This window comes from Anticarsia gemmatalis, chromosome 8, assembly GCF_050436995.1.
Source record: "Anticarsia gemmatalis isolate Benzon Research Colony breed Stoneville strain chromosome 8, ilAntGemm2 primary, whole genome shotgun sequence".
NCBI classification, from domain to species: domain Eukaryota; kingdom Metazoa; phylum Arthropoda; class Insecta; order Lepidoptera; family Erebidae; genus Anticarsia; species Anticarsia gemmatalis.
In genome coordinates this window covers 10,932,362-10,945,701 of record NC_134752.1, presented here as the reverse complement: position 1 = coordinate 10,945,701, position 13,340 = coordinate 10,932,362, and the positions used below count along the sequence as shown (strand labels likewise).

At 40.7% G+C, this 13,340-nt stretch overlaps 2 protein-coding genes across 2 annotated transcripts in view; one reads left to right on the top strand and one right to left on the bottom strand.

Annotated features, from left to right (window-relative positions):
- Positions 1-9,841, top strand: part of LOC142975077 (uncharacterized) — a 37,343-nt gene extending 27,502 nt beyond the window's left edge. The window contains exons 4-10 of the mRNA XM_076117731.1: positions 181-378; positions 819-942; positions 1,801-1,911; positions 3,027-3,180; positions 3,530-3,742; positions 4,043-4,377; positions 4,471-9,841. Coding sequence (XP_075973846.1) covers positions 181-378; positions 819-942; positions 1,801-1,911; positions 3,027-3,180; positions 3,530-3,742; positions 4,043-4,377; positions 4,471-9,486 — 6,151 coding nt within the window. The 3' untranslated portion in view covers positions 9,487-9,841. The remainder of the gene's footprint in view (positions 1-180; positions 379-818; positions 943-1,800; positions 1,912-3,026; positions 3,181-3,529; positions 3,743-4,042; positions 4,378-4,470) is intronic.
- Positions 9,814-13,340, bottom strand: part of Adsl (adenylosuccinate lyase) — a 40,878-nt gene continuing 37,351 nt past the window's right edge. Inside the window, exons 2-3 of the mRNA XM_076117726.1 lie at positions 11,573-11,868; positions 9,814-10,936 (exon numbers count right to left, since the gene is read on the bottom strand). Of these exons, the coding sequence (XP_075973841.1) occupies positions 9,922-10,936; positions 11,573-11,868 (1,311 nt within the window). The 3' untranslated portion in view covers positions 9,814-9,921. The remainder of the gene's footprint in view (positions 10,937-11,572; positions 11,869-13,340) is intronic.

Below are 13,340 nucleotides of genomic sequence, written 5' to 3'. Positions count from 1 at the left end.
GACTCACAAGATACTTACAAATAAAATTTCCTCCTCCTCAGTTAAATTTATGTCACGTAATATAACTGTATTATGACGTTATGCACCGCAAAGCTAGATTTGGATCACAAACAAACACACCTACAATATATCCACCACATTCACATCAATTTCTTATTTTAACATATAATTTCGTCTTAGGGATAAAACATGGATCTCCTTCGAGGACGCATCGTCAGTGGACGTGAAAGGCAAGTACGCTCGTGTCCGTGGACTGGCGGGTCTGGCGCTGCACGGCTGCGAGCATGACGTCACCACCTCGTGCGGCCCCACGCTCCGAGCCTCGCTGCAGAAGGTGCTCAACCAGCAGAGCCGAGCGCCTCGAGCTGCTGTACTTAGGTAAGCTTGATAATTATAATAATTAATTATAATAATTGATCTTATGGCTGCTACACAAGCCGCGCAGATTTGTCAAATGCTCAAATGTTTGGAACAAAGTAAGCCGCGTCACCCGCCGGCACCCGCAGCGGCCATGCCGCCGGGTGTAGCAGCCCTAAGGGTGTTTTAATTCAACTTAGCATACAATATAACTCTAGCAAGTCTTTTGCAATAAAGAAACTAGGTTTTTTTAATAATGCCGAACTACTCGTTCTTCTGTTAAGAGTAGCTTTATTAGTATTTTATTTAATTGATGAGCAACCTAGGCAATGTGGAGCCACAAATGGGTGTATAAATTTGGAAATTTTGGTACAAAGACATAATTATTTTATTCTAAAGAATGCTTGAGTAATTATTTTTCGAATCATTTACCTACCTGATTAAGCCCTTGTTATTTTCAGATCATTGGAACACGAGATCCTGTCAGCTCCCGGAGCCATCCGCGCTCTGAACGCGTTGCAAGTATCTCCCTACCGTATCACGCAAGTGGTCGACTCCGATGGCGTCATTCACTCTATCAGAGAGGTGAGGACTTTCCTAGTATCTGTTTACAAAAGTTAATTCCTTTATTTTTCCCTTACTGCTGGGGAAAGGTCGAAACGGGAATGGGTTAGGCCTTGAGTCTACCACGCTGTCCAAGTACTGGTTGGAGACTTTGCATGCTGCTAAATTCCTTCGTCGTTCAAAATACCTTTCCAATTTTTTCCGAGAGGCCGTGAAATCTTATTTATTATTTATTCCTTTTTTTGTCGGCCTTGATATAAATATGGGCAATTAGCAGAAGCACACGTTTTAATTTAATTTTACTGGTTCCACGTACTTTCTGTTTTAAAAGCAATTCGTGATACAATTTGACATGTTGACTGATATTTCCGATGATTTACTTAGGTATCGTGACTTCCGTACTTTAACTAGTGTTAAATTAAAATTAACTCACGAATTGGAACCGTTTTCCTATTTGATATTAATTACTGGGAAGACGAAACAAATAATGCAAACACAAATTCTTCTGTCTGTTACACTTTCACAGTATAAGCGCTAATTTATCGATTTTTCATTCAAATTGATGATCGGATGAACGGACGTGAGATATTTGGCTAAAAAAATAAGATTTAAGTATAACTAACTAATAGTCTCTGTGGGCTGGGCGGTAAACAATACAAACGGGAATATAGAAAGGGTTAAGGGCAAAGTACACGGTAATAGGTGGTATATAACTTTATAGGCTTTACATAGAACCACCTATTACAAAGGACAAGCAAAATTAATGGTAACTTTTTTTTTCACCTTTCCTCATTCTTCATACACCTATGCCTACACCTTATCTTAAAGGTATTATGTATGTAAAAGCCAATGTAGTAAATATTTATGTATTGTTTCCAGGACACTCGAACTGAGTTCTCATGCTCTCGTCAAGGTTATTTCGTACATCCTCGCTCTTGCGCCCGCTTCTACAGATGTGTCAAGTTTGATCAACTCTCACCTGAATATACGGTAAGTTAACAATACAAGTGCACTATTGTTACTTCTTTCATAATTAAAATCGTTAAATATAAAAAAAAGTCCGGTTTTTTACGAATGTGAAAAAAATTGTTTTCTGAGAAGAAAAGCGTTGAAACTCATATAAAAAAACGCTATTGAATAGATAAACTACTGCTAAATGTACTCAGAAACCAAACCGGTTTGGTTACAACAAAGGTGTAGGTTTGAAAACAAAGGTGTAGGAATAATAATATGAACAGGATAATGCTGTACATACCAAAATATATATTTCTCATAAAAAAAAAACACTAAATAATCCTATCACACACGACAAACACTAACATTAAAAGGTACATAATAATATTTTACAAAACAATACCTTTTCTGTCAAGAAAATACAGACTTTTCTCAACAAACAAGTGCTGGTTGTCATAGCAATTTTTTTGTTTTCGTTGCTGTGGTTTCAGTAAAAGTTTTATCAATTTAAGTCAATGATTCTTTAAAGTACTAAAATATTGGTGGTTTTCAATTGATCATGAATGCATTATTGACTCTTATCTCTACCGTTCATTATACAATTGAGACATTTGTGTTAAAATCAGACTATCTGAAATATTCGTGTCTAATTGGAGGAGGGTATTGATTGTAATATGTAAATAATGTTTCAAAACCTAGTTTTTGTGTTTGTGATCTAATATGTATGTAAGTTTCCTGGTATATAAATTATTTAAGCAAATAAATATAGTAATAAGCTACTAAACATATAATATTTAAATTCGCTATCCGATTTACCCCCGGTTTCTGAGTATATTTAGCAGTAGTTTATCTATTCAATAGTGTTTAAACTCATACAAACAAACGCTATTGAATAAATAAACTACCGCTAAATTTACTCAGAAACCGGGCATTAGAAGAGTCCATATAGCCTCTTAATTCCACTTCAAACAATAATACTCTTTAAAGTGAAGTTTATTGATTCGCTTTTGGTTTGAAAAGCCTGTGAAATCTAAGCATCTATAGCAGCTACACTACCTTACCTACTAAGGTATAAAATGTAGGGTAGGTAACCATATATTATAGCTGCTCTTAGACTTCAGGGGTTCATATCATAAGTGTTAATGTCCTAGGTGTTCGAGTTTGACTGTCCCGCGGGTCTGGCGTTCGACTCCCGCTACGAAGTATGTGTATGGCCCGGCAGTCTGCCCCACTCTCAAGCTTGCCCCGGATCTTCTGAGATCGCTCCTGTGCCCAAGACTAGGTTCATCTGTCCAGAACATGAAGGTAAGGGACACATACATTTTCATACTTTATTTTAAAGACCTTTTGAGGTTAGGCTCAAAATTAACCATTAAACTTTGACTAGGCTTTTCTAAAAAGTCTATTGGTTATGAGTTTTCTTCCGCTTTTTTACTATAGAAATATAACTTAACTTAAAATTTTGATACCACCTAATCCTGATAAAGGTTTGTTGACTTAATATTAGTTTTTTCCCTTAACCTACTCTTGTTCTGTACCCGCATTATTATATTACCTTAAATTTTTCTTTCCTTTCTTTTGCCATAAATGAGCCGAAAATAGTTAACGAAACAATTTTGCTTTCATATACTAATAAAGATGAACTTTCTTGGAGGTTACTACGCCGACCCCGAGAACTGTCGTTGGTTCTTCGCCTGCCTGGACCACGGTACCTCCCCTCTCACCGCCTACGAGTTCCGCTGTCCGTTCGGTCTCGGCTTCGATGCCCAGCGCCTCAAGTGCGACTGGCCCTGGCTCGTGCCCAATTGTGGGAACATCGGCAGATACGAGGCTGAAGCACATGGCTTCTCTGGTGCTATACTTACTGGTAAGAAACTTAATTTTAAGGTATTTAAATGATAACTTGGATATTGATGTCTAACTCGGTATGCAGGTATCTGGCAACTGTATAAAATAAAACATAGTAACGACAACCTCACTACTATTATTACGATTTATATTATGAGACGTTCAAATCTAGTGCTTCAATTGTATTTTCAAGACCTAGTTACTCAAGATTTATGAATGTCGTTAAATATTATTTTAAAATAGACAAAACTTCCAATTTACATTCTCAACTGTTTCTCATCAAATCCTGTACGTTAATCACTATATATTTACATTGCAGGTGCAGCAGGCTTCCACGGCCAGACTGCTGATGCCGTCAACGTCGCAGCTCACCAGAGCCTGGTCTCTGGCGCTTCTCTCGACAATCTCGTCGGCATTCAAGGCGGCTACCTCACTCAGGGCGATGCCCTCGACACCAACTTCATTGCTTCTCAAGAACTGGCCAACGCTGGACAAACATTGGACATTGGCCATCCTGCTAATGGTGAAGTAGCTTACCATGTTGGTGATGCTGCTGTTGGTTTGGTCCAACCAACACAATACAACAACCCAGCGAAATACTCAAGCGGCTCTTTGATTTTGGATGACTATAGGCTTCCTACTGATGCTGAATTGGCCCACAAAGGTGTTCATGCTGGAACCCAAACCCATGATCAATCTGCTCAACTGCATGGTCAATCTGCTCAAGGCCATGGTGTTTCAAGCCAGACTGCTCAAACTGGAGGGTACACCGCAGGTTACAATGGCTACGCAACTGGACAAGGCGCTGGTTACAACGGCTACTCAGGCTCGACCTACTCAGTTCACGGTAAACAGTCAGCTCAGTACCAAAGCTCGAATTACGATGATGAATCTGGTGCATACGTGCATGATCCTTCGGGAGATTACGCCGAACCTTACAAACATGTAGACTCTCCTGTAGCACCATACGTTCATGATGATTCTGCCTACAAACACTCCAGCGACTATTACGACTATGGAAGATACTCCGGTTCTTCGCAAGCTACTTCTGGAGGACAATATACAGACGATAACAGTGGACGATATGTTCATGACAATTCTGGATCATACGTTGAAACGAACTCAGGATCAACTGGCTACCAGGGAGGCTACACTAGCGGCCATACTGCTGATTATTCAGGCGCCTACAATCACGACGACTCGGGTAAATATAACGCAGGAGTGTACAGAGCTGATGGTCACATCGGAGAAGGAAAGTCTACCAGCTCTTCAAACTTCCAACAATACCACGGATACAGCGCTGCTAACGCCGGTAACTATATAAACGATGGTAAGGCTTACACTGGCTCTTCACACACTTTGACAGCTGGTGCTATCAATGTAGGTTTGGTTGGAAAGACCACGTTAGTTGATGCTAACTATTATGACCAGAGTAACTACCATGGGTCTAATGGACAACACACTCAGTCCTACAGCCATTCCACTCAGACTCTGCACCCAGCTCATGTCGTATCTCACGTGTCGCAGCCAGCAGTGTCCATAAGCCACGTAGGAACTGACAACCATAACCTCGACGGTTATAGTTTCGTCACTACTCCTACATCATCAGGCATTCCTACGACAGCTACACCTTTCGCTGTCACCACATCTTTGCCAGTCGTTACTACTTACAAGACTACCTTCGTCCCTGAAGCTCCTAAAACAAGTATTAAACAAGTTTTCGGTGTTTCACAACCTGCAGTCACTTACGTCCAACCGACGGTCATTCCTATACAACATGTCACTCCTCAAGTCCACGTGACTGATCATAATCAAGGAGTCAGCTATGAAACTAAGGACTATTCTGCAGGAAACTACAATGCTGGTGAAGCTAAAGTCGAAATTGGTTATGACTACTCAAAACCCAGTATTAAGTTTGAAGATGGTCTTTCTTATACAACTGCCGCTCCAGCTATTACTGTCTCCAAGTTTAAGCCTCAAGGATTCAGCCACAATCAAGAAACTTATCACGGATCTGTTGGCTATCAATACACTACCCCAACACCAGTTTATGAAGAACCTTTCAAGAAGGTAGTTGCTTACACGACAGGACCTTCAGTAGCGACTTATTCACAGCCTACTGAAGCCACCTACACACCACAGTCTTTTAGCCATCAAACAATCCACAACGTAGAATCAAGCAAAACTTACGAAGCTAATCCCCAAGTTGTGTATCAACAGCCTACTGTGGTTCAATACACGACGCCACAACCGACTGTTGCCGTCCAACCAGCGGTTTCCTACCAACCACAGATAGTAAGTCACGAGACTGTACATCAAGTAGACGCCAGCAGAGTTAATACTCATAATGGACAATCAGGATATAACTATGAGAAACCTTCAGTTCAGTTCGAAGAAGGCAAGTCTGTATATTCGACACCAGCTCCTATCGTGACTTCGACTTATGAACCTCAAACTTACAGTCACCAGACTTACCACAAGGTTGATACACAGCATTACGTGCCAGTTTCTACTACACCTAAATACGAAGTCAGTTACCAATCAACTCCAGTGACTGTTTACGAAAACCCTATTCTAAAATATACGCAGAATGTTACTCCGGTCTCTTACGTTGAGCCTACATACAAATCACAGTCTTTCGGTCACCAGACCATTCATAAGTTAGAAGACTCTAAGGTTTACAAACCCTTGTTTGTGGACACTGCAAACTACCAACCAAGTGTTCAAGATACTAAGGTTTACTCCGGCCAGCATGTGGAAACAGGATACGAATACAGTAAACCTGCAGCCTATCAACCTCAAAGTGTTCAGTACACAACTGTTCAACCTGCTGTTGTTTCAACTTACGAGCCTCAGGTGTACAGCCACCAAACCTTACACAAAGTGGATGCTAGTCAAGTCAATGCTCATTCCCAAGTATCTGGAGGCTACAATTACCAACAGGCTGCTGTCAAATTCGAGGAAGCTCCTAAGGTCGCATTTGAATACTCAACTCCTGCTCCCATTGTTACTACTACATATCAACCGCAAGTGTTCAGTCAGCAGACATTACATAATGTAGACGCTAGTCAAGTCCATACTTATTCTCAGGATGGTTATGATTATAAACAACCTTCTGTCAAATACGTGGAACAGCCAAAGACTGTCTATGAGTATTCCACTGCTACCCCGATAGTTTCATCGACCTACCAGCCACAGACATACAGTCATCAAACTGTACACCATGTTGACTCACACAAGTACAATCCCGTTTCTTCCACGCCTGCTCCCGCGGTCGATATCTCTTACCAGACGGCGACGACGGCTTATGAAAATCCTATCCTCAAATATACCCAAAATGTAACTCCAGTATCGTATGTTCAACCTACTGCTGCAGTGTACACACAAACTTACAAGCCCGTGATTCAACAACACGAAGTCAAGCACATCGTGAGCCAGCCCGCACAATATGAGCATGTGCAACAGGAAGGTTATTCCTACAGTCAGCCTGAAATCCAAAGGAATGTTGAAACTAGCGGTGCGAAGACTTATTCTGATGCAAGTGTTGTATCTCACCAGTACTACCACCAGAATAATGTAAACCACGGTTACAATACTGGTAAAGTGACTGTGTCTACTTCACCAGCGAATCTTATTTACGAAGAGCATTATTCGGAATATGAAGCACCGAAGGTTGAATACAAGGCTCCTGAATACGTGCCACCTAGGAATGACTACAAATCTTATTCAACTGTATCCACAGCTTCCACGCCTGTGGCTCACCAGAGCTCTGTGGTTCATCAAGCTCAAGAATATGTCGCTCCTCAAACTTACTCCGTATCTACTGCATCAACTCCCATCGTTCAACAAAGCTTCATTGTTGGACAGTCTCAAGGACATGACCAAGGCAATTACGGATACAAGTCTGAGGGTTATTCGCAGCAATACGAAACCCAAAATACTGGAAATGTAGTGCAACATTCCTTTAGTACTTCGCATGTAGCGCAGCCCCAAAAGGTGGAATCTATTCACTTCTCTTACCCCAGTACCACCGCAAGGACCCAATACCAACAAGCTGAATACCACGCACCTGAAATCCAAGTAGAGTACAAAGCAGAGGAATATCTACCACCAGTAGTTTCCACAGTGGCTCCCGTAGTCAGTTCTACGTACAAACCTAGAACTTATTCTACTGTTTCTACCACTCGGGAATATTTGCCTCCTATCGAACCTAAGAACGAATATCTGCCGCCTTCTACTACAGCCAGACCAGCTGTCAGAGTGACCACACCTGCGTACAGAACTGAGTCTACGACCGCATACCAAGCACAGGAATACTTGCCTCCGATAGAAAGTAGTGGAGCTAGAGTGGTAAGCTATGAAAGCTTCGGATATAATGACGCTTCTAAAGTACAGTATAACCCTCATGATCAAATCACAGTGACTCATGACTCCGTCCCTGTACACAAACATAACCTCGTTGTTGAAACAGCTAAGTCTCATCTACTCGGATTTGGCACAGTTGGCCCTGACGCTGGATTAGTATCGGAATCTTACACAACTGCCGCCCCACTCGTGTCCTCTACTTACGAACCTAGAGTACAATCTACAACACCTTCCTACAGATACAAATCTACCACAGAGTACCAGGATCTTCAAGACCTAGAACATTCCCGCCATAGGGTCGAGCAAAACTCTCAACAATATAACTCCTATGTTGTGAACAATCCCTACCAGGAAGCTACTGTAGCATCCACTGCAGCGCCATTGCACAGAAAACAAAACATCGTCGTCGAAACAGCAAAGTCTCAATTACTTGGTTACGGAACTACTGGACCTGTATCGTACACCACCGCCGCACCTGTATCAAGCTCCGTGTCATACTCAGTCAATCCTCAAGTTGTTACTTCCACATACGCTCCCGTCGAGCAAGGTCTATACGAAGTGACACCATCCACCGTTCCCATAAGAACAACCAAACCTAAAGTAGCGGTTGTAACCAAGATAAATGATTTCAATCCCTTCCTTGTACGCAAACTTGGAGCTGTCTGCAGTTGTCAATCACCTGTCCTTGTTCTCAAAGGAAGGAAACCTACCCAGCCTCCTCAAGATATAAGCCAGTACAATGATTACGATGATGCGGGTCGTGGAGATATTAGCGCCGGAGATTACGCTCAAAGATACACCAAAGCACAAGCATCTAGTGCGAACTATGTGGCTACTCCTGCACCTGCTGTTGCGTCCACATTCAATCCCATCATAGTACCTGAAGACTCTTACTATCAAGATTTACAGGATCAAAGCGGCTACGATGTAAATGTGACTCCCAAACATTACGAAACCTACGTATCCAGTACACCCGCTGCAGTCTCTACGACTCAAAGACCCGCTAGAATCCGATCTCGAGTTAAGACTGTTACCGTTGCTCCTACATACAAAACTGTTCTATTGAATCAAGAAGTAGCGCCCACTGCCGCAGTTAATGATGGAGCAGCGACTGCTATTGATTCTCAAGCGTTCGACCGGTACGGCCCCGGCGGCTGGAGGAGCAGAGATGAGACTTTGCAGGGATCTGTGGACTGTCAGAGGGCCGGTCTTTTCAGACACCCCAAGGAATGTAACAAGTTCTACGCTTGCAGATGGGACTGCACAAAGAACAGATTCACCCTCCACGTATTCAACTGCCCCGTTCAACTCAGCTTCGACCCCAGCATAGGAGCGTGCAACTGGCCCAGTCAAGGCCCAGCCTGCCAGGGAGACACTCTGCTCACTAACGTTCTATAAGTTTAATATAGATGCCAATCTCGTCGTGCCATCGAAATTGTGATAAAATTGTGATCACGAATAACTTCTAACTCTTTGTTCTTGATGCAGTTGACGATTTGTCTCTCTCATTTGTTTAAGTTGCTTATTTATTTGTTCAATTTTGTTAATGTTATGTCATAGTTATTTATTACATTTTTGTCTTTTTTCAGCTTAAATCTTTCTAAGCATTATGAATTTTCATTATTGGAATTAGAGTCATCATTATCTAGTTCATATTATTGTAAAATAGTGAAGTCATCTCTTTGTATTTGTATAAATTATTAATATAGAAATAATACGCTGTAATTTGTAAATATATCATTTATTCAATGAACATTGCATTTTCATTTATGTGCTTAATATTATTTAATACATGTCAACATATAACAAAGCATTTAAATTGGGTAGCAACGTTTAGATATTCAAAGTAACCGGCTTGGCCATACTGGCAAGAGAATCTGTATATTTAGCCAATACAGGCTTTACTTCTTCCTCGATGAATTCTGAGACTTGTTCGGGGGCTCTACCAATAAACGTAGAGGCATCCAAGATCTTATCCAGCTGAGAAATAATAGGAGCAAAGTAGGTATCATTTTTCACACGAGCGATCAAATCATTATCTTTTCCGTGTTGCTTCACTTGAGCCCCAGCCTCGTGGGACAACACTCTTATTTTCTCGTGACACACCTGGCGATCTCCACCGGCTTGTACCATGGCCATGATAATGTTCTCTGTGGCCATGAAAGGCAGTTCCTGGTCAATGTGACGAGCGATTACTTTTGGGTACACCACAAGACCTTGGCAAATGTTAAGCAATGTCAACAACGTGGCATCTGCTGTCAGGAAACTTTCAGCAAGAGTGATACGACGGTTAGCAGAGTCGTCTAAAGTACGCTCTAACCACTGCACCGCGTGTGTGTTAGCTGCATTGGAGTGCAATGTGATCAGATGACGAGCGAGCGCGCAGCAACGTTCAGATCTCATAGGGTTCCTTTTATAGGGCATAGCACTGGAACCTATCTGGGATGCTTCAAACGGTTCTTCGATTTCCTTGCGAGAAGCCAAGATACGGATATCCGAGCACATTTTGTGCACTGTCGCTCCGAGTCCAGCTAAGGCAGAAATTACTTCTACGTCCACCTTTCTGGAGTAAGTTTGTCCGGTGACGATGAAGCTGCTCTTAAACCCAGCCAGTTCGGAGACTCTCTTGTCAAGAGCGCGGACTTTAGCGCTGTCTCCTTTGAAGAGTTGAAGGAACGAGGCTTGGGTACCTGTGGTTCCCTTGACGCCACGGAAGCGGAGGTCGTCTCTTGCTCTGGTGAGGGCACGCTCGTCCATCAGCAAGTCGCAAAGCCAGAGAGATGCTCGCTTTCCAACAGTCGTAAGTTGCGCAGGCTGCATATGAGTGAACCCCAAAATTGGAAGCGACCTGAAAAAGTTATTTTAAACACATTAGTTGGAACGATATGAACATTTGTTATTACTCTGCACAGTATGAGGAAACATTATTTTACGATACGAAGGTTTGTCCAAATCGTACACATCTTTGATTTGTCGGGTAGTTCATACATAATAAACTGCAGTAGTAACGATTATTGCGTATTGTTCTCTGGTTATTATTATTGTATGCTAAGCAGATCTGCCGGTTATAGGCTCAAGATACTTGATTGAGTTCTTCAAGTTATCTGCAATTTGCGTGCTTGTTGGACCGTAACTTCTGGACAATATCATTATACAAATTGATATTTATGCAGGAAGACATTAGTGCTATTGGAACACTTCAATCTCGGTGGTCAGCTACTTTCTAATCAAATATGATAAAAAAAGTGTTATAAGGAACTACCTCAATAATCTAAATATTGAAAATATTATGTCTGTTTAAAATAACCTTCAATTAAATTTTCATTTCACTTTAATAAATTGCAGTTACATAAACAACAAAAGCGTTTAATAAAAGAAATATGACTGCAGAGTCTCTCTTTCCCGTCTATAATTTTAAAATAACGGCCATTCCTAGCTAGGATTCAATTATATTATTAAACAATTTAATAATTAAAATACTAACTTGTACTCATCAGCAAACTTGGACAACTGGCTGATAATCGCAGCCAGTCGTGGCAGCAGGATATCCAGACCATTTCTCAGTACGATCAGGTCAGTATTATCTCCAACGTAACACGAGGTAGCTCCCAAGTGGATGATGGGGGCTGCGTTGGGGCACTTTTGTGCGAGGGTGTGGACATGGGCCATGACGTCATGACGGACTTTCTTCTCGTGTTCTGCTGCGAGCTCAAAGTCGATGTCGTGGATGGACGCTTCCAGTTCTTGGATTTGGGCATCGGTGATGTCGAGTCCCAACTCCTGGAAATTAAAAGAACAGATGGTGAATAAGTGTACTCTGTTGTATATCAAAATGTAAGGGAAAAAGAGTTTTGGTTTCTTAAATTCTGAATAGCGTGCTGACCAAAATGAAGCTATTTGGCTGGTTCAATTCTAACAGTTTGCTGATTTTATTCTAACGTTCGAAATTACATTATAATAAGATTAGTTTAAGGGTTAAATTACCTAAGTTAATAGTTTCATGATAACGTATTGTATCTAGATTATTTTTAAAAAGTTTGAATTGTTTCCAATACAATATTCTTGGTAATAAAATACTATAAGGATCCTGCAAGCGGACATCACTTCAAAGTGTTACAAATATGCACTTTGCTAAATAAACATTGAACACAATTATTTAGGTATAGACAATTACTTATAACTGGCGCCTCAGAAAAATGAGTTCATTTGTTTTTATGAGCATAACATCATAATCTTTGTGTGTGGTCGTATTAGTAATGGTCATTATTCATTGAAGGAGATGATCCTATTAACATTACAGGCTAACACTAGTAGTCACGTGCGAAATACTACCACGTGACAATCGACGCTTATATTTCTGCTTATACCAATCCGATTTCCATTTATAATATACCAAAATTTTGGTAAATTTTTAGACTATCGTACAATGAAGGTTTTATCATCAATTTTGTTTTATAATTTTTGAGTTATAACTAAATAAACAAACAGTAAAATTTACCTACAGCTTTGCTATAGTATAACTAAAGTTGATCTAATTCCTAGAAAATCTTACTTCATTCATAAAACAGTGTTGGCGTTGCGGCTTTGTGGTCAAATTAAGGCAATGGCTTACTTTTAATTTTCAGAAATACAATTTTAGTAACGTATAAAGCCTACAGCCTCGTTGCTTCATCGCCTATTTCAGGATATTACAATAACAAAATGTTGTTAAAAATAAGTTTAATTGGAACTTTATTTTTGTATTACAGATGTTGTTGTAAATTTTTCAGAAAATCAGACTGGCGCGGCAGATTTAACATATGACAGTCTTTTATCCCCCATTTTACCCACTTAGGCAGTGAAGTTTAGCTAATTACACTGTGCGCTGACCGATCAGTGAGTAATTGCTCATTTTACATGACTGTGAAGATTAGGCTTATTGTCATTACTGTCAAATACAAGTAACAAAAAAGTTAGAACAATTTTTACTACGTCTTAAACCTCTTTATGACTTCCGGAGCCCATTTACAAAACACTTAAGAAAAGTCCCTTTGCTTGAGCAATATTTCTCTTTGTAACAAATCTGGTTAAGTTTTTGTCTAATAGAAAGTTAGCATTCAGGACATTGTCTTTATAAACGTAGACGAAGCAAGACCTTCGATCTGACACGCTAGTTGTAAATGTTGGCGCAATTAATTATTTCTAGATTTTCTTGCAATCAGCGTTGCGCATGATTCGTGAGTTTACAGGATGAACGCGTTTAGTTTACTGGT